The following is a 24,428-nucleotide window of genomic DNA, read 5'->3' on the forward strand; positions in this document are numbered from 1 at the left end:
AAAGAGGGAGGGGAGCCAATCCAGCCCTAACCATCCCCTCGTCGTCCGTCTTCTTTCAGAGCCTCCCATCGGGCAGATGCACCCTCCCCACGGCAGCGTCACGCCCCAGAAGAACAGCAACCTCCTCGTCATCATCGTCGTCACCATCGGCGTCATCACCGTGGTGGTGGTGGTGGTGGTGGCCGTCATCTGCACCAGGCGCTCCTCGGCGCAGCAGAGGAAGTACGTTCTCAAATCGCGGGCTGGAAGGAAAAGGCAGTGAGGCTCAGCTTCAAAAGAGATACGGGCAATAACGTTCGGACTGTGGGGACGGGGGAGCGGGGGCTGAATTGCATTTTGGCTCTGGATCTCTGGTAGTTTTTGGAGGCGTGGGCTTGAGGAAGCCGCTCAGCGCTGGCGAGTGGCGAATGTCCCCTGTCCCCCAGGTTGCAGAGAAAACCGTGGAGAATAAGTACCCCTGGCATGGCCAGCCTTGACAAAGAAGTCTGCCACGCACAGTTCTCTGTTGTTTATATCGCCAAGTATAATTCAGACACGGGAAAGAATCAATTCCGTTGATTTAAAGGGAGAATAAAAGTATTTGTCTGTGCCCGGCGATGCCGTCGGGCTTTCTGACTCGGCAGCCCTGCGCCTGCACAGCTGAGAAACACGGACGGTCCTGCTCGCTCGCTAACCTTCGGGAGGACGTTATCCTCTCCGGACAGCCTGGCTCCAAAAGGCTTCCAGTGAAACGCATCTACAACTCTTTCTCCAGATAATTCTCATATACTCGGGGGGAAAAAAAAAAAAAGTCTGTAGAAAATTACGGGGAAAAAAATCTTTAGGGTTCTTCTTACAGGCTGTAAAAGGGCAGCAGCGTAAAGCACAAAGCTTTTTTCAGTTTTTTATGGGAAATTCGAGGTGGGTTTGAAACAGGGCTTGACGCATTTAATTAATTGAAAATTAGGATGCTAGTCATTGTTTTACTGTGACTTCGTTGTATTATTATACCGTTGCGAAAGATTGGACGTGAGGAAGTTTAATGATAGCTTGCCCACAAGAATGATAAATGTTTGCACTAAGGGCAAGCCACTATTACATTGGTTTGCCCTGATGCTTAAAAAAGTGTGGCACGAGGAAAGAAGGGACGGTCGGGGGACCGAATGGCTCCCCCGTTTGCTGAAATGGGCTTCGGGCCGGTCGAGCACCGGCGGATGGCAGCGTGTCGTGTTTTCCGGTTACCGGGGGAAGTGCTTTCTCTAAAGATGGATATTTGAGGGTAGATTTTTTAAATGAGGAAGCTCTCATTTAGGCAGAAAAGTAAGGGCTCGTGCTTTTAGGAGTGCTGGGGTAGTTGAATGAGGAACTGATTTGAAAATCTGCTTCTATTGTGAGGCTTAACACCTGAAAATCAGGCCGTCATGTGAAGGCAATGGAAATTCTTCTGAGTAGTGTTTGGTGAATCAAGGCCGGAGCTCTCTTGCATTTCTAACAGAGGAAAGGGAATTACAGGAAAGAGAAACAAATAGAAAGATTCATCTCTCCAGAATGAGGTGTCTAAAACGTAAATGTCCGGGTTTGAATTAATCAACCTTGACCTCCTCTCTAGCCCCTGGGGAGGAACAGGAGTGAAGAATTTCAAAGAATCATTCGTCGAAGACATCGGACGACTTGCCATCTGAAGATGCTTATTGCTGTCCATCGATGAAAAAAATGTGAAGCTGGTGGATTTGGATTTGCTCTTTCACTTCTAAATGTCTGTACTATGGGCAGGTGAATCTCACCCAAGTTACCCTAAACCAACCGTTTCTGCACTGAAAGTGGGGAAAATATAGGGCAATAAAAATTAAACAGTAGATCTTAAATTTAGCACAACGGGAAAAACCGTGAACTTCTTCAAAACAGAGGTTGCTGGTGGGAATTACTTTGTTTCTGACCTGCCTGGAGAGATGCATACTGTGATACAAAGAGTTTAGACTCAGGCTTTTATTGGCAGCTGGTTCTTAGTTTAAAATCACCGATGAACTACTGAACAAAAGGACTGCAGGAAGGGTAAAGGCCAAGTTTCAGTGGATAATGCATGTGTCCTTCCCCAGAGCAAAAACTTGCAGGTGATGGAATAATCTCCTGTAAGCCTTCAGTGGAGGAAAGTCATATATCTTAAGTTAATTAAAACTTGGCTGAACAAAGCACAATAAAGCATATTATACAGAACAACCTGGTACTGACCTAGGTGGCTTAGTAGGTATTTTATGTCTCTGCCATCGAGGGAAGAATGAAATATCAGCCGTACAAACCCCGTGACAATTTGACGCCAGTAAAAAATAGGGGAGAAAAATGTGCCTAAAGGTTCAGGTAAAATAACTTACCCGGTTGTGCATAAGGGGAACGTATGGCTCCTGCAGTAATTGAGATTCATAACCTCACCGTAATTGCATCTTCCGCGGGACGAGATGCTCGCTGCCCTGTGCTGGCGGTGCCTGCTGATGTGGTGCCACAGAGGATGGACGATGGGGCCACCCATCAGCTCCAGCCTTCAATGCGCTCCTGGTCCAGGCAGGTCAGGTCAAAGCTTAAGCTTAAAGAAGATGAATCCCAGTTGAATCTTAAAATAAGGGAAAATATCGCTTTGTACAGCGTACACCCGAACTGCAGGACCTGCTTCTTTTGGGAATTTTTTAAGGCTTCAAGGTATAACAAAAATCTGTAACATGCCAGAATAATTAGGCTGTGAACTGGTAACACGAGGGTATGACTACCACAGGAGAAAAGGCGAGGGTGGACATCTAGTCTGAGCCTGGTAGGTAAATAGTGCCTGTTTCAACCATTAAAAATGAAGCATGGTCTTGAACAAGCGCCCAACCAATTAGTGTGGGGGAACGGTGTAAAAAGAGGCTGCAAAAAATAAGCTACGACTACTTTAAGTCCTATATAAGTAACAGGGATGTGTCAGTATATACATTTGGGAAGGCTCGGGGGAGGCATTAACCAAAGCGTAATCAAACTCAAACTAACGGGGAATGAGTTGGCAGCCACTAAAGAGCCGCCGTATGTCACCGCTGTGTTCCCTGGAGATACTCCTGGTCTCTGCGCTTCCTCCACGCCGAGCTGCTCATTAGCCGTGGCCTCTGCCCCATCTCTTGCACGTTGGCTCGAGGCTGGATCTTACCACGGGGGAGAGGACCGTGAAGCCAGCTGATAGGAGAGACGGGTACCGGTGTTTCAGCTTTTCAGGCTGGCTGGCGGGAAATAAAGAGGGCAAAACGAAATAATTTTTCATCTGTAAATACTGGGGGAGGTTTTCTGGAGAAAGAATCGTTTTCTACAAGACCTCTATACCAGTTGAATTGCCTTTCATACAGCCCAAAAGGCAAAGTGCGCATTTTTTTTTTGCCAGGTTAAGAGTTAAAAGAGCAGAAAATCTAAAATATTAACTCATGCATCGGAAGGATAATTAAGGTGAAGTAATGTTCGCATTTATTGTTGAGTATCTTCAAAGCGCTTTGCAAACAGCAGCGCAGGAGGCTCAGGGTTCGTGCGGGAGGTGGTTACGTCTTACGGGGCCGTTGCTTCTGCGTCCTGCCTCCGAAACTGTCCCTGCTCCACGGGAAGAGACATCCGATCGGACCGGGACTGGGGGTTACCCTTGTTTCTTTTACAAGCAAAAAGGTGTTTTGCCCAGGAGAGGAGTTTATTTCGGAAGATCTTCAGCTGGAGGCATCTTCAGTTGTCGTTAAAAAAATAAACTAGGCTGAGTTGTTAGAACCTTAACTGTTTTCTCTGGGGTAATGTAACTGTAAAATGAAGGCTATGAAGAGTAATCTCGCTCTGGAGTATTTGAAAAATGATTCTATATCGCATGTGTATATTGTCGGGAGCTATGTGGGTGTGCTGTATAATGGCTGGAGTCAGTGCCCAGGCGGCGTTGTGCTGGAAACTATAGAAATAGACAACGAGAAAGAGGTTCCTCTCCCGAGAGTTTATTTGTTTTGAAAGTACAGCTTAAGTTCTGCTATCATTATTCAAGATTGCATGACCATAATGTATATTTTAAGGGCAGAGCTGAACTCTGGTTTTATATCCGTCCTTCGGAAAAAAAGAGATATCGTTACGGTATGCGAGCTGGTTGCATTTGATGTTGTAAAATAATTGAACAACAACAGAAACGCTGCCATCTGAGATCAGTTTTTCAATTTCAAACTCCTTGTCTTCCCAATCCCTGCTCCAGTTATAAAATGGGTAATGGACTGAATTTGAATCCCACCGTAAATCTCCACGCGAACTTCCGAAGCATGGGTTTCCATTGCTGCGGCTGAGGTTTGAAGCCGCTGTTGAAGCTTTTATGACCGCCTTCTATAGATGTAATGTGCTCGTCTGGCGCGGCAAAGATCCTGCCTCTCCCTGAAATTGAGGGTAGATGCATTTTCAGAAGCCGAACCTCAACTCCTGCGTTGCATAAACAAAACATTCCAGGGGAGGATTTCTTTTCATTTGTTATTGATGACCTTTTCGTACGCACTCCTGCCTCTGATTCAATTTGCTACTCACGGGCTGTCAGAACATCAATAATTTGTGAGAAAAAAACAATGCAAACCAAGCTACATCATTCATATATTTTTAAATGATATCATTGCTGGAGCGGTTTTGTAGTTACGGTTGGAATGACACCTTCATTATAAGCCCCTATTTACAGTTGTGTATAAAATTACTCTGGGGCTGAAATTTCTCTTGCCTAGCTCAAGCCTGGAGAAATGAATTATTTTCAATTGCAAGTGACAAAAAAGCTGCTGTATCCCGAAGTGAAGAAAGTAATTCCTCGTTTAGAACCAAAACTGTGGTCTGGTTTTGGAATGAGACAGCAAGAAGAACTTCACTTTTTAACTTCAGGCGGGTCATGCATTAAGGATTGAATGAAAGTGCTCGTAATTATTCTCGTAGGTGTTAATCAGGATGGTACTAGGGTCTGTGCAAGAAGGTATCAAAGAACTGTATTCCACGGTCTTTATTCCCGTTCTTTGAAATACTGTCATTTTAAATTATTAAGTTTTGGCAATTAGCAAATAGCAGACTAAATGTAGGAAGTAATTACGACCGGAGGCCAACGCTCTTATTTCTTGCGGGCTGTAAACAAAAATCTCTGAACATCCCCGGCCTCGCCTCCACCGCTAACTTTCCAGATCACATTTTAAAATTAATCTTTTGAGCCTTGAAGAGCTTTTGGGGTACCAGCCAGTTACAGAATCACAGAATCCCAGAATGGTATAGGTTGGAAAAGACCTTTAAGATCATCGAGTCCAACCGTAAACCTAACACTGCCAAGCCCACCACTACACCATGTCCCTCAGCACCTCAGCCAAACGTCCTTTAAATACCTCCAGGGATGGGGACTCCACCACTGCCCTGGGCAGCCTCTTCCAGTGCTGGACAACCCTTTCGGTGAAGGAAAATTTCCCAATATCCAGTCTAAACCTCCCCTGGCGCAACTGGAGGCCATTTCCTCTCGTCCTATGGCTTGTGACCTGGGAGAAGAGACCGACCCCACCTCTCGACAGCCTCCTTTCAGGTCATTGTAGAGAGCGAGGAGGTCTCCCCTCAGCCTCCTTTTCTCCAGTCAAAGGACCCAAAACAATTTCTGCCTTTAAGGGTGGCATTTTGAGGACTGGGATATTTCTGCTGAAGTAAAATGTCGTTGCCATCAGCTCCTGGGGCTGAGACAGCGCTGTGCCCTCGGTGACATTTTAAATTATAGGATGTGTTTGTTCCTTCTCTTGAAAGCAAAATACTTGGTGATGCACGTAGTTGTGACACACATCTCTTGCTTTCTAGACCAGGCTGAGAAAATTTCGAAAAGAACCCAAATTGACTCCCAACAATTAGAGTTCTTAAAGTTTAAAATTTCCTTTTTAAAATTTTTTTTTTCTGGTAAAAATAATCCCCTGCCACCTTCCACAATATTGCCTGCCGCGTGTGGTTGGGCGGGAGGGCGGTTATCCGAGCGCACGTACTCAAGCGACGCGCGCGGTGTGAGTCCTAGGGACGCCAGTGGGTGGTTTTGCATTGCGTTCCGTGGATTCGGGAAAGAGCCTTCCCTTCAGGAGGTGCGTAGCTGTGTTTTGGGGTGAGCATACGCCGGGTGTAACGAGTAGCTGAGAGCACTCGGTACCCCTGGAAATCAAGGTTTTCTTTGGCGAGTGCTCCCCGGAGGAGGTGGCCCGCTGACACGAGAGCGTATTGTAATACCTGTGCATAAAAAGAGGAGAGTTGATGTTGCTGTGGATTTCTGAGCTTTTCTGTAATAAAAATACTGCTTTAGTGTATATTTAAAGAAATGTAACATCTGCTGCACGCAGTTATGGAAGGTATAAGATGCACATCACTTGGCAGAAATGAGCTCAGCAGTTGTCAGGCGCTGGTTTTAGGTGCAGGCGCTCCACAAGTGCTGCTCTTCCCAAGATGAAGCTGGCCACTGCCCTTCTGTTCCAGAAGGAGTCGTTTCCCCCGATTTCTACATCAAGGGGTGCAAAAAATGACCCGCCCTGCTGAGCCCCAGGCCCATCCCCTGGAGCAAACTCCAGGAAGCCTAGGACCACACCAAGATAACTGCTGTCCTTTGAAGGACACAACCAAGGGGGTTCCTTAGAGAGACACCGATGAGTAGACAGCACTCCTTTGGTCTTACAAAGAGGAAAAAACGATCTTACGTGACTTTTCTTTGCTGCAGGAAACGTGCAACCCACAGCGCCGGTAAAAGGAAGGGCAGCCAGAAGGACCTGAGACCCCCGGATCTGTGGATACACCACGAGGAGATGGAAATGAAGAACATCGAGAAGCCAACGGGCTCAGACCCTGTAGGAAGGGACTCGCCGATGCAGAGCTGCCAGGATATCACCCCCGTCAGCCACAGCCAGTCGGAAACACAGCTGGGCAGCAAGAGCACCCCGCAGCCCGGTGAGGGGCTCCGAGGGCAGGAGAGACGGGAATTGGCTGGCTGTCACTTGCTCGGTAGATTTGGGGAAATTCGAGTCATAGAATCATAGAATGGTTGGGGTTGGAAGGGACCTTAAAGGCCATCTAGTCCAACCCCATTCCATGTACTCCAATTTTTTTTTTTCTCCATCACCAGCGTATCAATTTTATTTAAATTAATTTGATATTGCTGGTTAGTGACCTTAGCCCAGAGGGCTAACCTGGTAAGATCCAGGAGGAGGTTGGAAGAATTGACAGCTCTGCTACTACAGGTGCCGGGAGAGATGTTCCTAGACGATTTTTGCCTAGGTTTCAGACTAGGGGAAAATCCATCGGTTTTTATTTTTACACCATTCTAACTTCTTAGGTTCGGGAATGCAACTGGAAGTCAAATGTTATTAAGTTTGCATCCCGTGCTAAGAAAAACAGAGAGGAAAGAAGGGGGCATGGAGAAGTAAGTGGGGAAAAAAAGAAATGAAAAATGGAGCAAAGGGAGAACATGATCAGGAAGAAGGTCAGCAGCATCACCAGGAGCAGAATTTGGGCCAGGGAACCTGAGAAAACTTAGAGATATAAAGAAATTCTGTAAGAAAAATGTGGTTTCAGAGAAGTTTCCTCCTCCTTTTTTTAACCTTAGTGCACACAGCACATCACAGCTTTCACTTGGGCTGATAACATTTTTTCCACCATAATAATAGAAAGTCTTGGGAGAAGCAGGTGGTGTCTACAGAGGGGGTCGGAGGGTGAAACACAGCACGGAACTTGAAAACATGAACATATTTGTCTTGAATTCATCGTGAACACATTGCTCGTGGGTGACGGAGTGAACGAATTCCAGAATATCGGTTGGGGCTGTAAATAATGAAGGTGACTTCTTCAGATGCCTCTGATGTTTTTTATCCCTTTTCCGTAGCTCCTGTTCTTCCAAGGAAAGAAAAGTTAAAAAGGAACAGTTTTCCCATTTCTAAAGGGATCTAATTTTCTTTTTCTGACATTGTGTTTTGGGTTGATAGTTCACTGTTTAGACGATCATTGTGACAATGATTTCTGTTGCTTTTAACGCAAAGGCCCTCGTTATATTAGACATTGGGAAAACATGACCAGAAGATTCCCTTTGCCTAAACAGATATCGCTGATGATCGGGAGAGCTGAGCCAGGGCCCAGAAAGATCAATGTGAGAGCTTCATTGATTGCGGTAGGCTTGCAATCGAGTGCGTGGTAGGAAGTCATCACAGCGTATGAGCAAGTCAATGACAAAGGCTGGGCTAGATATTTTACGTGTCAACGCCTTGGACCATAAATAAATGCCTTTATGTTTCTTCCCGTTCTGTAATACACCGTTCAGTAATACTGTCCCTGGCTTTTCACTAGCAATTTGGTCTTTGAATGGCCATCGATAGAAGACATGGCATTTCAGCCCTGCAATTCAGAGAAGAGTGATTTGGAAAAAAAAAAACAAATAGTCTTTTCATGCAAATCTATTTTTCTTTTTTAAGGAATATGTGTTTGCTTGGGTACATCAGAGATGAATATTCTGATGCAAATCTATTTTTCTTTTTTAAGGAATATGTGTTTGCTTGGGTACATCAGAGATGAATATTCTGAGTGGGTGTTAAGCGTAACCGTATGACAGTATTAAACTGACTTCATCTGTGGTTTATTAAAATAGCAAAAGTAACATAAATATAAGGTTCGTGTGAGACAAGACATGAAGAGAGAAATACAGCTTTTATTTCCTTGCAAATTACTCCACCGAACATCCAGTTCCAAGCACGCTTTCTTTCTGACAAGTGTATTCTCTAGAATTTTTCAATACTTCAAATATCCTATACGAATGTGACTAAATTAGAGCATCCATATTTCAATACCTAAACAGAATATCTAATTTATGTAGCTGCTGGGGCAGTTTTGGATTGGATTGGACATTAGGCAGCGTGTCTCAACTCTCTGATCTAGAGGTGGTAGTTGTGATCCAGGACCAAATAAGGGTAAGATCCAGGCACATGGGTTCTGTAGAAAAAACAAGATATACAGGCTGGAAGAGCCACCGTGAATTACTGGGTCTGTAGGCTGGACAATCAGGACGTAGGACTTCATGGCCTCTCACAAGGAAGGTCGTTTTCATCCTTCAGATGTATTTCAAAGACCAATTCTTGGCTGCCCGGTTCTGTAGGTACCTGAATTTATGCAGCCTTTTGCTGGTCTTGTTACTTGAATTTTAAAATAAGTTTATAACAGGGAAGTTACAAGAAAAATGTCATATTTTTATGAAGGGAACGGGGTTTTCACGATAATTTCAGAGACAAAGCAAAAGGGGACATGATATCATAATTCTCTTACAGACAAATGCAAACAATAATTTTATTCAGAAAAGGCAGCCAAAACAGTCTGTGCAGCTCTTTGCAGGTGATGCTATTTAATGATCGGTTAAAATTACTGAATTCTAGAAAAACCGTATTGATCTTTCTGCTAGATACAGGGTGGAGAGGAGCATTCATTTACAGCGTTTCCAACTGAGCTATGGGGTTGTTGTTCTCTAGGTCCTGAGACAGAAGACGTTGGAAGCAGCATGTCCACGTTAGAGCGCTCGCTTGCTGCCCGCAGAGCCACCCGTGCCAAGCTCATGATCCCCATGGATTCTCAACCGACCAACCCTCGTGAGTACCAGCACCTTCCCCCAGCCCCCTTCCGCACCCCACAAGCTGTGCTCACCCATCTGAAGGTCTCATTTGATCTTTCAGATATGATCTAGTTACGCCTCGTAAAGTTAAATAGCGTTAGCGATGTTTTCTTCATCTACCAAAAAAAAAAAAAAAAAAAAAAAAGGCCTGGAAGCTTGCCAGGGCTTCACAACGCATCAGTGGAAAAACTAGGGAGAGAATTCAGAAATCATACTTCTGCTAGACTCAGCCCAGGCTTAGCCTAAAGAGTCATCGTTTCTATTTTTACCAGGTGGATAGTGATGGATAAATCCCTGGGTCTGCCTAGGATGAAATTTTAAAAACAGGGGTGAGAGTTCAAGCTGCCAGAGCAGAAGGCTTTGCAATACACAGATGTAAATTGTGATGATATTTTTTTAATCATTATTATTGTCATCATCGTCGTCGTCGTCGTCGTCATCATCATCATCATCATCATCATCATCATCATCATCATCAATAATTATAATCAGCTGGACATTATTGCAGTTTCCGCTATATTTTCTTTTGTCTGTAGGAGTTGGCCACTCCACTGTATGCTTTTTTATTACGGAGCAGCTCTCTTGTAAAGCCAAGTAAATGAGGAGAAAAGGTCTTTTTAATAGGTGTTAAATTTTAGTGGCCACAGAGCATTTATCATTGAACAAATTTCAGAGAAGAAGTGAATCTTTTTCAAAGCAGCAAAGTACACAAGAAAGGCAGGAAGGCTGGAGAGCATTAGATGGGTTCTCCCGTCTTGCAGAACTTATTAAAATTTCTGCAGTGACCTTGTTTCACATCTGAGCAAAGGAAAGGGATCAGTGAGAGCCCGCAGGCACCAAGAGAGAGCGTTTGGCCCTGATCAAGTTCCCGGTGGAGGATGAGGCTTTGGGTCTCCACCTTTCCTCTGAGCAGCCCTGTGATCAATCTCCTGGTAGCTCTCAGCTTTTAGCTAAAAGTTCTATCTTTGACCTCGCAAAATAATCCGATCAAAAATCTGTAGGGATTAGCACGTCTGTGTAAATACTCCCAGTTAAGAAAATGAACATAAGCTGACAGAAGTCTGTTTCGTTACAGAATTTCTTTCTAGCTCTGATGGTTAAATGTAAGTGCCTATTTGTAGGTTTGTGGAAGGGCACATCACAAATGATATATTAAAAAAAAAAAAAAAAAAATAGAAGGAACTGCATGAAGGAGAGGAGAGGGAATAACCTACCATGGCTTTGGTCAGTAAATTACTTAGTAGGAGCTAGTACTGGTTCCCTTAATTTGTGTTCATTATGGGTGCTCAGCCTCAGTACCCAGCCTTTAGGAGGATAAACCCCAGGTGCCCAGGGAGAGATGGGATCCCAGTTCTTCACGCCTTGGGCTGGACATAGCACCACATTTCAGCCTCCACCCTCTTTATCATCTGGAAGAAAGACCTCTGGGTTGAGGCGGAGGAAGCTCTTACACCACTTGGCCGTGTCCTGGGAAATATTCCCATCGTGTAACCACACTAATCTCGCAGTCAGGCAATTTGCCCTTTTTTTTTCAGTGGGATTCCTCCTGGGTTGGCCTGGGTCGAAGGAGGGCAGCAGTCCAAGAAAATGGATGGACTTGGAGCGGTGTAAGCAAAATCAGACCCAAATCAATTGTAATTACAATGGGTCAATAGCAGCGGTAGTTAAGTACAAGTCAAGTCAACATTGTTCTACAGCTTTTTCTAGATAAAAGGGCTCTTAAACATATTTAGTTTTTTCAGTCAAATGGCACATTTTGACAAATGATGTCCTCTTTTCTATTTATTTATGTTTTCAACGGTATAAACCTAATCTACAGCGACAACATATCATGATTGTTTGCAAACAATTAAACTCGGCTTTATAAAAGTCTTATTTGTGCATTTGTGCAGGCTGAGTTATGCTTAATATGTCTCTTCCCCCAGAAAATAGAATTGAGGCTTTGTCAGATTAGATGCTTTAATTAATTTCTCTCCGTTTGCCTGATACTGAAAGAAATTGTCAGCAGCGAGCGATTAAATAGATTGAAGAAGCAACATCGTAATTCGGAAGTCAAAACCGCATACTGGTAGTTGTCAAATACCACATCTGGAAGTATTCACGCTCATCTATTTGCAGTCTTTGAGAACAAATATACTCCATAATGCGCCTTTGCTTGCTGAAGTGGAAGGAGCATAAACCAGATAAATTTGATAAAGTTTTAGTGATATCTTTGATGGCACTAATGCTACTGAAGTGCAGGCAGTCACAAATACCGAGGCTGGTGTATGGAGAGGAGTATTTACAGAGAAAAATAATTGAGAAGCTCTTTGCAGGGTATCGCGTTCAAGTATCGGACCTGTCATTCTCCTGTTTTCTCTTTGTAATCTTTACTTACGGAAGAGGAAAATAAAATGCTCGCAGAGTAAATGGGTTTGGAGAGAGATTTCTGCTGGCTTGGGGGAGGGTTTTTTTCTGTTTATCCCCCTCTCAAAAAAGGCAGAAAATCCCAACCATTCTTTTTTTCAGGGAAATACGAACATGTCGACTCAGTTGCTTTGGCAGCCTCTGGGGTGCTGGAATACAATTCGAAATGTCCTACTTTGTCATTTCTGTAAGCTGTTCTTGGGTGCTGCTTTCTTTACATGATACAGTGCATTTTAAATGTAGACCAGTGGTTAGGGAGCTCCCTGATTTGGTCAGGGAATTTCTGTTTTCAGTGTCTTAGTATATCAGTATTAAGTGCAAATTCAATTGCTGACAGGCTATGACAGACCAGATTTGTTGTCGTATCTGCTTGAAATTGCAAAGATTTATTGAAAATGTTTGATGGTACCTTTTCTCCAGCTTCCCTACAATAGAGTACTGCAATGAATAGTAATCCTGTCTTATTTTAAAAATGAAAGTGCTAGGTATCTACACCCTAAAAAGAAATGAAGGAATGGACTTTGAAAAACAAGTTGTTCCGTAATAGGATTCAATAAAGAGTGATATTTTTCACTGTAGCAGCGATGTTATAAATATTGTCAATAAAAATGTCTTACAGAGCCAAAATGAAATGTCTGAGTAGTAGAAATTCTCTTCTAAGAGTGGGTGAATTGAACCCAGGCAACTCTGAAGCTCCAGTCACCCAGATTAGCATTTCTTCATGAGTTTTCTTCATCTCCGCACTTGCCCGTTACTTCTGGAAGTGCAGCGTTGTCTCGCTGAAAGCCACGTGCTTAAAAATACCCTCGTAAAGCCTTGGCACCCTCAGGGCTTCTTGTGTGACCTTGGGCAGGTAGCCCAATTCGCCACTCTGTGTAATGAATGTAGTCGGAGCTCGAAGTGATTGTAACGACTATCTTAAAGTTTACAGCATCGTTTCGAAGTCATGTGTGAAAGGTGCTAGATAAGCCAAACCTTAGCATCAATGAGCCAAAACTCTCTGCTTAGTGTTTAGCTGGGCAAAACTCGAATGAGCGCTTCCAAGTTTTTTTCCTAAAAGCTACAAAGAAATTTATGATTTGTAAAGCATTATCATCACCCACTCTTCAAGCGTTGACTTGAAAATAAAGGAGATAACTCACGGGAAAGCCTGAATTCATCACGCGGTGATCCCCGTTTTCAAATCAAAGCGTTTCCCTTAAATTCAACTCCAGAACTCAACTTCAACTTCAACTTCAGACTTTTAGCTACTGGTTTGCTGGCACATCTCACCCCCGTTCCTTACAGGTTTGGACATTGCTGAGTGGGGAAGGATGCCCGGACAGCCTCAGCTGATGGGTAACCATGGGGGTCCTGTGCGGCTGGGGACATCCGAGCGTGTCAGGGACATTGGTGTGAAGCTGGCGGCCGTGACGGAAGAGTTGCGGGAGCCCACACTCCTCCAGAGCAGCGGCTGAAGGCAGCAGGCTCTCCTAAGGCATCAGAAATAGCACCAGGGACCTGTGCTTAGACAACTGAAATAAGGCTTTAAATTGCCCGATCCATTCCTTCTCACTTCTTTGTCAAGGGCTATAAAGCACCCCCCAAAATGTGGCTGACCAGCTGGAACATAGACAAAAAGCTATTTAATTTTACAGATAAGGAATTGCAGACTGCACTTGCAATTATGCAATGTATACCAAAGAGGCACATTTCTGTATACAGCGGTGGCTTCTGTGGGCAGAGGCATGTTTTATACCGATTATTTGGGTACTTTGTTTTGGAAACGTGGTTGGTTCTGATTCCCTACTGACCCTCGAAGGACTTTTTAAAATTTTTTTTTTTAATTTTCCGAAAGCGCTCATTTAACCTCTCTCTCCTTCTTTCCTTTTAGCTGTGGTCAGTGCCATTCCGGTGCCGACACTCGAAAGTGCCCAGTACCCCGGGATCCTGCCGTCCCCGACCTGCGGATACCCGCACCCACAGTTCACCCTTCGGCCGGTGCCGTTCCCGACCCTCTCTGTGGACAGGACCTTTGGTGCAGGAAGAAGTCAGTACAGTGTTTTTCTTCTGCTCTTTGCTATTAAAGTGCTTGGAAATCGGTTGCTTTCTATCGTTGGGGTGTACGAGCTCTAGCCAACGCAAATCATGCTGCCCTGCTGTTTAGGAGCCAGGATAAGTCCGGTCTGGGTAACAGCAACCGGCCATGGGCTGCCTCTTCTCCAGCAGCAGCTCCAGTTGCCATTTCCAACCTGTGCTGACCACCTTAAAAGTTAAGAGTCGCTGCATCTCTAAGCCAATCCTGTCTTTTCTGCAGGTCTGTCGGTCATTTCACTGTACTTTAATTTCCTTTGCTTTATTCATAAGGATATTCCCAGAAAAATGCAGGCTTCAAGAGCTCTTCTTCATCCCAAGGCAGAATCCAGTATCATCGCTCATTAAAATCATCCGTGATAGCACTTACGCGACCTCTCCACACAGCCTCTTCCCAGGCTTACCTGCCCTCGCTGCTAGAAACATTTTCTTTAATATCTTACCTTGCTAAAATGTTAAGGTATTTTTAAGTAGTATATTTTTAAATATACTCCATAATGCGCCTTTGCTTGCTGAAGTGGAAGGAGCATAAACCAGATAAATTTGATAAGGTTTGAGCGATCTCTTTGATGGCACCAATGCTACTGCCTTGCGTGACCTTGGGCAGGTAGCCCAGTTTGCCACTCTGTGTAATGAATGTAGTCGGAGCTCGAAGTGATTGTAACGACTATCTTAAAGTTTACAGCATCGTTTCGAAGTCATGTGTGAAAGGTGCTAGATAAGCCATGGGCTTCTTCATCCCAAGGCAGAATCCAGTATCATCGCTCATTAAAATCATCCGTGATAGCACTTACGCGACCTCTCCACACAGCGTCTTCCCAGGCTTACCTGCCCTCGCTGCTAGAAGCATTTTCTTTAATATCTTAACTTGCTAAAATGTAAGCCGATTGTTTCTTGTTTCGATTATAGCAGGCATAGAGAGCAGTTTATTTTCTTCCTTGTGCGGATCCTCGTATACATTTGAATACCGTCATCCCGTCTCACCTCACTCGTCTCTTCTCTCGAGTGAGCTCGATATTCGTATTTGCTCCTCTGCAGGAACAGATTGGTGGTTTGTGTGTTCCCATAACCAGCCTTCACCTTCTCACGGTGCGGGGAGAGCGCCCGCACGCAGCGCGAGCCCCCAGCCCCACCCTCACAACTTACTTTAAGCTTCTTCCCCGCCGGCAGCCATCTCTTCTTTGTTCAAGCCTAACGAGCGTGCTCCGGCATATTAATTATAGTTCGAGGGCTCGTATTTTCTTACAATTCTCCCTTAAGTCTACTGCATCTCAAGTCTGAATTATTGACAGATTAATGTCAGTCTGGTATACACATTTTTTTCACGTCACAGAGAGTCTGTGCTGCTGGTCCACGGGGAGCTCATCTTGAAATGACTGATTTTTCCTCCTGTTTGATTGTTGCTTTCAGGCAGCTCAGGCAGGTCTTTGGGGACGGGTGATTGAAATCCAGTGGTGGGATTGTAGGTAAAAAGTGGGTTCAGGTGTCCTAGTCATCACCCTAATGCCGTTCCCCCTCTCTTCGGTGTGGTTGCTGAGGTCCTTTCAAAGCTAGATGGCAATTTCCTCTGGAGGGTCTCGCTGGCATCATCAGGTTTTGATGTGCTGCTTAAATTAATACCAAATCTACCACAAATGCAATGCACAAAGTAGATTCAGTTTCTTGCTTGGCATGCATTAAATGTTGGGAAAAAAAATAAAAATAAAATTAACTACCCCCTGCCTGATCACAGAGACGGAAGAAGAAAAATGTGAAGACTGAGTTGTTTGCTCAGCCGTCGTCGTCTCGATTTGCTCGTAAAGGACCTGAGCATCTTCAGTCCGCAGATCCAAAGTCCAGCTGTGAAGGTGAAGGAGGTTTCCCTCGTTCTGCTGATGCCTCAGAGATGCAGGCAGCTCGGGGGGTAAATACCGTACGGAGTGCTGGCTGGGACGTGATTGCTGAGGGATCGGTTAGGCACAACCCCCAGAATCACACATCCCTGGTGCATCCAGCTGCTGCCTGGTCCGGCCACTAGATTTACACGTGTAGAAGACTGGAGATGAGATTTTCAAAAAGAGGAATGTCTTTGAAAGCCTCTTGGGTTTGCCCAAGTCTTTCAAGTGCAGCGTGCTGGAGAGTTGAACAGACAATTGCTAATACACAAAAGTTTTCTGCCAGAAGCTTGAATACAAAACAGCTTTAATCATTCAGAAGACCTGATGGGCCTTGAAAAAGCTCAAGCAGTGGCGATTTCAGATAATTTAGGCAATTTGCCATTAAATAATTCAAAAGCAGTGGATGTAACCTTGCTTGGATAACGGCTAGTTTCAGATTATTGAGGTCTGGGTAATCAAGACTCTGTGGTATTTGGAAAATTATCTAAGCCCATTACAATGTGCAATGACAACCTGTTATAGCCCTTGCTGTTGTGCTCTCCAGCAAAGGCCGTTGACTTCCCAAGCTCCCAGATCATACAAAATACCTCCAAATGAAATATTCTCTTCCTTCGCTGTGCCTTACGTTTTCAGCGCCACGGCAAGGAAGCGAAGGCACGGAGAAGAACGTGGAAATAGCGTTTGTTTTCGAGTGACGTTTGACACTGTCGCAACCGGCCAAGCGGTTCACTAGGTTTAGATAATGGCAGCGTTCGTTACTTTTCAGTTCGAGGAGGGATGAAGGGATATAAAAGTGTATTTCCAATATGATGCCTGAAGCTTTTCTCAGCACCGGTGCTGTCGCGGCCGAATGCCAGCGCTGGCCACCTCAGCCCAACTGGAAGAGCGGTCAATCTCCAGCACGGCCAACTGAAAAGCAGCTGCTTCGTTCATGGTTCACCTCCCGCTGCCTCGCTGACCACCTCGCCGCAGCAGAGAATGGGGCTAGATCAACAAAATCGCTCTAACACTTTGAGTTTGTTTATTTTTTGGCCGTTTTCTTAATACGATCACGCGGTTGAGAGCAACTAGCAGTTAAAGAGGCTATAGTGACGATACCTAAAGCTTTTTTCATGTGTTTTACCCCTCAGTGAAAAAATTCACTTGACGCTTGACCAATTGCAGCTGCGTCTGAAAAAGAAATACCCGGCAATAATTCCTCCGAGACAGAGCCTACCTGCGGTACTGCGTGACCGAGCACCCTATTGATCAAGAGGTAGCAATCCCTGAATAAATCATATGCCATGCCATTAGCAAGGGTGTTGCTCTGCATCCTGCCGTACAGACAATGCTCGAACACCTTCCTCTGTTTCTGAAGGCCTTTTTCATTGACCTGAAGATTCGAGTGCTGCAACTTATCTTTAGGACAAATGTTCTATTGAAGAGGAAACTAAAGCAAATGGAAAGGAGAGTCAGGCCCCAGCCAGAGTGTGAATAATAAGCTGTCTTGCCTGTTTGATTACTGCCGATGACGCTACCAGCCATAAAATACAATTGCTAAATATCAATTTTTTCCAGACAGAAAACATCTCTGAGCCATAATAAAGTGACTGTCGTCTGGTCAGCAATCCTTCCCACGGTTTGCCATCTCCTCCAGGCTCCTCCAGAGCTCCATCGCACCCGCTGCTTACGATTTTATCAAGACAGGTAGGAGAAGACGGTGACGTGCCTAGTTTGCCATGTGTTACGGAAGGAAGAAGTTCTTTTTTTTCCTCCGCCACAGCTATTGGAGATGCCGAGCCGTCACGGTCTCCAGTAGGGAAAGAAGAGAGCTGGAGGAAACTATCTCCCCCTTGGGAGGTATTGGGGTGGCCCCATCCTCACCCACACACTGGGCAGCAGAAGCAGACCGTACTCTGGTCCCATCCTGATCGCACTTTTACAGGAGGCAGAGTACTTTTCCTCGGGCTAACCCTAAAGACTACAACTAGTCGAACAGCACCATTTTTCAGAGGGAGCCATTCATCAGCGTATTGCCCTAATAAGCCACATGATGAAAACTTGGAGATGTTCAGGAAATACATTTTTTTTTAAATAAAGATATGCTATTTTCTAGAATTAAAAAGAAAGATGGAAAATTGTGTAAACCCGAACAATAAAACAATTATATTAATCGCTTGAGGTAGCCATGGAGAAGTATTACGGAATGGAGATAACTTTACCCTCCTTAATCTGTTAAAGTGAGATGCGCTGAAGCAAGTATTTCCTGAGCACGTTTCCTCTTGGAGCTGGCTTTCGGGCTGTGAGCCCATCCAGCTGGGAAGCTTAAATCCCTTCTACCACAGTAGCTGCATTCTGGTCTTAGTGGAAATGGTCGTTTTTCTTCAACGGTCCGGTTTGGTTTCAGCAGGGGATGCCACAGCTCACAGAAGTGGGATGAGTGCTGTAATGGAGTTGTGGGTAAGCTCCTGTTTAGCACCTCACTTTCTGGGTTTTCCTCTACAAACAGAATCATCAGCAAAGCAATTTATTTTTTTCAGTATGCAATTCTTTGGATTTAACCACATATGATTTAAAAATGCTTCTGCCGTGTTCCCATGATTCAGGTTTAGGTTAGCAATTTTTAGAAAGTATTTCTCACAAGTATCCTTTGGGGTGTACCTAAAATTACACGAGAGTAATAACCTGACAGTAAACATATGAAAAAAATATTACTGCTTGTGCTACAGTAACATCCAGAGATCCCAACAGGAATGAGGCCCTGCTTTGTCAGCATTATACAGGTATATAGTCTTGGTCACGTGATATTTATAACCTGTATAAGTTCAAAAATACACAGAAAGTCATTAGCAGATACGGAATAAAGTTCCGTCATTTTAAGTCCCCATCTACCATCCCATACTTTGAATTGTTCTTACCTTTTGTGTTCAATCCCTGTTGATTTTTCATGACCTCAGACTGCGGCAGAGCCAATAGCTACAAATCCAAGCGGCAATAGTTCCAGCGTTACTTCTTAATAGGAGATATACAAAGTAAAAGTATGTTCGGAGACCTCAATTCATTAAACTGCTCAACAGCGTTGTACCAACCAACAGCTATGCAAAAGCAAAGGGAAGATCAAAAGACTTTGTATCAGATATTTGTTCTTCTGCTTGGTGAGCGGCGTCCACGGCTGTTGAAGTTCAAAGCGAGCTCATTCTCAGCGTTCCTCACACATAAAATGAATGCAAGTAGGGCTTTATCCGAGGCTTCTCCAAAGCAATGAGAGCCCCTAATTGGTTTTACTGGGCTTTAGAACAGATCTTCACGTATAGCATAATATTTTCTTTACTCTGGCAAAATATTTTACTAAATTCAAGAGCAAAAGATCACAACTGGAACGCGACGTATTATCTGCTTCGTCTTAAAGGTCAATTGGGAGTCTACTTTCTGTGACAAAAATAAGGTAAAAATTGGATTAGTAGAAATAATCAGAATTCTTGGGCGCTGCTGTTGAGGTGTATGAAGGCAAATATCTGGCTGCTAGGCAGGGGATTGATGTAGGCGATGTAGGCAGCAGTAGCGATGTGCTCATCTTCATCCATCCTTCAAATAAACAATCCATCCTCTCTTCCTGCAGGGACTTGAGTGAATTGCAGATTGATGGTTCTCATTATGTTGGCAAGCGTGCACATCTTACTTTAGAAAAAAGTCTTCTCAAGCATGAAGCACCTTCATTAGGCCACTTACCTTCAATATTTAAATCCCAACTCCAGCTTCTAATTTTAATAGAGTCATCACAGCTTTCTCTTCAGTAATAGCTGGAGGATAACCTGAAATCTTTTATGTAATAATGGTTATGTAGGTCTCCAGATTTTACAACTAAATCCATAAGCTAAAGCATACCCGTATGCTAGAACACTAATTTAATATAAAGGCTTTTAATGCAGAGACCGTTACCCTGATGCTAGCTGCTAAAGCTTTGTTATCTGAGAGCACCACTGCAGAAAATACCGAGGAGGTTTTTGATGGCGAGTAGAAGTGTCTGGTTTCCTTGTTTCTCCAAGCAGGTCAAGAGCATCCCAAAAGAACTGTCCTTAAGGACACAATGAAAAGCGTTGGGCTCCGTAGGAAGTTCAGACTTTGACAAACACGTTGAAAGGCATTTTGAGGCTAAGAGCATAGACAAAAGGCTTTAGTTCTACTTTAAGCAAAGGCCTCGCCAAGGATTCGCTCCAGAAAGCGTTGTAACCTCAGATGTATACCTCTAGGAGACCCTTTTGCATCTTCCTTGATGGGGACAAAGTGAAGGGAGAGAAGAGCCCAATGCCCATGGTAGCCCAGAGCAGCAACACGCTGTGGCACCTTCTTGAACGTGTGAGCAGTGGGTAAGGGTGGAATGAGCTAAACTATCATTCTGCTCTACCCTGTTACAAATAACGTCGATATCTCTGGCCTCCTTAAGGAGAATATTAATCCTCGGAGAAGAAAACAGAGAGGGGTCTGCTGGGCAAGGAAGGAAATTGAAAAGCAGAGCTAGGGTAATGGCATGATAGTGCAAAGAGCCTCGAAGGTGAAAACAAGGAAAATGACCCACAGTCGAGCAAACTTTTACAAACGGTAGATGATTTTGACCTTGGTCTGATCCTGTAGTTGGGTTCCTATCCGTGGTGTTCAGTATTGCCAGGGATGCCTGCGATATTGCCATAGGAACAAGCAATGGGGCTGTGGAAATGAGGACAAATCCTCATTTCCATTTTTCAAAATTGTTTTGCCACTTAGTAGGTTGTAATTACTTATATACTTTGACATTAATTATTATAAAATGCCTTGAGATTTGACTTGGCTGTGTAATTGCATGTTATTTGCACGACGAGTTCTGGTTGTTGCAGCAGGCTTTGAAAGAAACCAGATCCTCTGGAGCATTTTGGGTCCCAGTATAATAACTAATTCTGATATCTGTGTGTCAGGGAGGTTGTTTTCTTTAGTAAAAGGTTGAGCTTTTCCTAGATTTCTGTCTCCTGCCACAAGCTGCATGATGAACTGTTGTGCTGTGAGCCATCCCGGCTGGCGTAGATACCGTGGAGACACTGGACGCCACCAACACGCTCAAATTAAAGAAGTTGCTGTTGTGATCAGGCTCTTCACTAACCAGCTTGCTTCCTTCCACTGTTCTGCTTGCAAATGATGTCAGGCTTTGCGGGCACTCTCACCAAGGGGAGAACTTTCTCCAGTGCTGCTCCTTGGGGCAGTGGGGCAGAAGGTGGGAGAGGGCCAGGAGAGGCCACGGACCCGAGCTCCGGGGAAGCCTCAACAGCACTCATGATGCAGGATTTGGAAAAGAAGCTCGGAGATGGTGGTTTTGATCCAATTCGCTTATTCTCGTCCTGCAATAGGAAGAAAGTAGAAGTGGCAGGCTCTCGCCTGTGGCATGGGGAGATGAACTTCTTGCTGCCCTCCGTAAAGCACCACAGCAGACTTAGCCTTATCGGTCCTCCTTGTAATTAATTCTTAACTAGTTTGGCTTCTCATGGTAGGCATAGTGGTCAGTGTCCTGGTTTTGGAGATTTTAAAGATTTTAAAGTTTAAAGAGATTTTAAAGTTTAAAGAGATTTTAAAGTTTAAAGGGATTTTAAAGATGTTAAAAGTTTTCAAAACTTTGAAGATTGCTTATTCCAATTACAGTTCCCTTACCGTAAGAACAAAATAATCTGTTTTCTTTGGAATTCTTTTTTCTGTCTTTGCTTATTTTCTTAAACTTCTTAAAGTCTGAGTAATGTGGGACAGTATTGTTTCCTGGTGGAAACAGCAGCAGCAGTGAGTTTCTCTTCTTGACCAAGTGTTAGGTAGAGAGCAGTGCCAGAAACCTGGGCGATGCCGTCGGGATGTGTGAGCGTGCATCCCGCCTCTTGCCGTCTTCTATCCCTCTTCCTACGCAGCGTCTTCTTCGCTGCGCACACTCCATACTCTAATTTTAGACTACAGGATCGGCAGATTTTGCATCTAATAAGTTTCACGAGAACCTTCTTCTGCATTCAGAGTACTGGTGATGTTAGACAACGCTGTGGACCATACCCATCCTGAAAACTCCTGTACGATCATAATCATATTGTAATTTATAGTTTGGGTACAACAGGGGTTTCTGGAGGGCTGTAGAAATCTAGAGGGCTTCTAGAGGGTTTCTAGAGGGCTTTTCTCTTTGTCTCAACCTTTGTTTTCCTTAATACTATGTTTGCTTCTGGTTTCTGGCATGGAAAGTCCATGACAGAGGTTGATACTGGAAGCTTCTTTTAAGAAACACCGCAGAACATAGGGAAGCTGTCTTATATTAGAAGGTTTACATGGAACATTTTAATCTCTGAAGAATTGACTTTGAATATAGGCTAATAAAACAGCAGCCTACTGCTTTGGCACACTAAATGTTACAGCTCTCTCAAGGAAAAACAATATTGGTGATTGGTTATGTGGAAATTAATTAAGACCTTTCTTTGTCTCTAGCTTTTCTCCACTATGACTAGAACAGTACCGTCATGCCGAATATAATGAGTTTCCGTAATCGTAGCTTGTTTCAATCTCTACATGATGTATTTATGTGTTTATTGATTTTTAATATTTGAAAGCGCATAGAGAGAAGGAGATAAAAATATCATGCTTGGGTTTGGGGTTTTGTTCAAAGGAAGATGTATTGAGCTTCAAATGGCACACGGCTGCCCTGAGGAACATCTGATTTTTAATTCATCTGCCAATAACTTTTGATGGAACGGTTTACACGTTTCCTGCACCTTCTTGGAGGGTGGAGGCTAATGCTGTCCCTTCTGCTGAAAATGACCGTAAAAGGAGGAAATGGGACATAAAAAAATACATCAATAATAGTTCTTTGTTTTTTCGTTCTTTTTTTTTTTAATTTGACTGTTCTCTTGCAGCTGTAAACGAAGGACCAGCACCACAGCAGCCATCCTTGCTACCGCAGACGCAGCCTGAGCACTCCAACAACGAGGACGCCCCGAGCAGAACCATCCCCACCGCCTGCGTCCGCCCTACGCACCCTCTCCGCAGCTTCGCCAACCCCTTGCTACCTCCGCCCATGAGTGCAATAGAACCGAAAGTCCCTTACACACCACTTCTGTCTCAAACAGGTAAGAGCGATGGGAGGAAGGTCTCTGGTACCACTCCTCTGAACCACTGACTTTCAATTCAGGAAAAAATAGAGAGCGCAAGACTGTCCCATGCCTTGAAGAAATATCTGCAAGTTCTGGCGGAATGGGCAGTGGATATATACACTTTTAGGAGCATAATCTAGTATTTCATTCTGACAATCTGGAAGAAAAATTCAGGACAAGGCAATAGCTTGAAATCAGAGTTAACAAGTAAGTGATAAAAATGAATTAAATGCGATGCCAAATTAATCACTTGGTCTTGTTTGCAGTCTCCTGTTATGCTACAGTGACTTGAACCAGCGCCAAAGCTTGACTCTTGTTTCAAGGCTTGCCTTTTCAATAATGAAAGGCCTATTTATGTATGCTGGAAAAGAACTGACGGCAATCCACTGCAGTGCGCAACCTACTTAAAAATTAAATAGCAAGCGTGCAAGGGACAGCAAGAAAATTATTCTTTTCAAAAAATAAAGGCTGTAGAGTAGTGCCGCTGTTGAACGAAGCTGTGGGCTGGTTGCAGGGTTGGGTTAAACGGCTGCGTGTGGCTGTAGCGAAACATTCGTTCATGGGTGGGCGGCACGGCAGAGGAAGAGGGAAGGGTGCCTCTCCGGCGCGTTCCGGGGTTGGTTTCCAGAGCAGCACCGTTTCTAGAGAGCTGTTTTCAAACTTCGCCGTTGGATCAGCTGAGGACATTTGTATGATATAGATGGTATCTGCTTTGTTCGTAAAGGAGGCCCAGCGCTGGAATTGTTTTTCACGTGACGTGGTATGATTTGAGTAACAATATTTGCCTTTGTAACCTAACTACTAGAGCTATTGAAGAAAAAGAAACAAAAAAAAAGGGGTTGCAGGCTGGTATCTCATTTTAACTGTTTGCCCTACTCCTTTAGCTTGGATAATCTCCAGTTTGGCTCAGACAACCTTTGAGATTTCAGCTTTACTCTTTTCTATTCTAATGCTGCTTTCCGAGCATAGCTTTCTTGCCATACAGCATATGTTAGGTGGATGTTTGCAACAAGCAAGCTACCAAAACGTCTCTGCATTTTTACTGGAAGCACCTGCTATCCATCAGCAAGTAATCCAGTTTCTGACAGCAGGCAGAAGTAGATAAATCCTTATTTGTTGGAGAACTGCTTTTGCCAAATAGTGCTGCTGAATTATTTTTTATATATAGCAGACTCCATTCATCTTCATGTAGTACTGCATTTTACTTCGTGAGGATCCAGTTCGACTTGCCTGACTCTAGCGAGTAAGCCTGGTGACCTCGAAAGGACTATTTGTTCTCCAAGTCAATCAGAGTTTCCATTTTAACCCTTATAACTGGGAGGCGTGGTA

At 44.1% G+C, this 24,428-nt stretch overlaps 1 protein-coding gene across 4 annotated transcripts in view; it reads left to right on the plus strand.

The window, feature by feature from the left end:
* The window catches only part of DCC (DCC netrin 1 receptor), a 620,811-nt gene that overhangs the window by 575,995 nt on the left and 20,388 nt on the right, over nt 1-24,428 (plus strand). For all 4 annotated transcript variants that reach the window (XM_075489027.1, XM_075489028.1, XM_075489029.1 and 1 more), the window contains 5 exons: nt 60-222; nt 6,701-6,927; nt 9,486-9,602; nt 13,905-14,060; nt 22,863-23,075. In XM_075489027.1, coding sequence (XP_075345142.1) covers nt 60-222; nt 6,701-6,927; nt 9,486-9,602; nt 13,905-14,060; nt 22,863-23,075 — 876 coding nt within the window. The remainder of the gene's footprint in view (nt 1-59; nt 223-6,700; nt 6,928-9,485; nt 9,603-13,904; nt 14,061-22,862; nt 23,076-24,428) is intronic.

Source organism: Mycteria americana (assembly GCF_035582795.1).
Source record: "Mycteria americana isolate JAX WOST 10 ecotype Jacksonville Zoo and Gardens chromosome Z unlocalized genomic scaffold, USCA_MyAme_1.0 Scaffold_30, whole genome shotgun sequence".
Classification (NCBI taxonomy): domain Eukaryota; kingdom Metazoa; phylum Chordata; class Aves; order Ciconiiformes; family Ciconiidae; genus Mycteria; species Mycteria americana.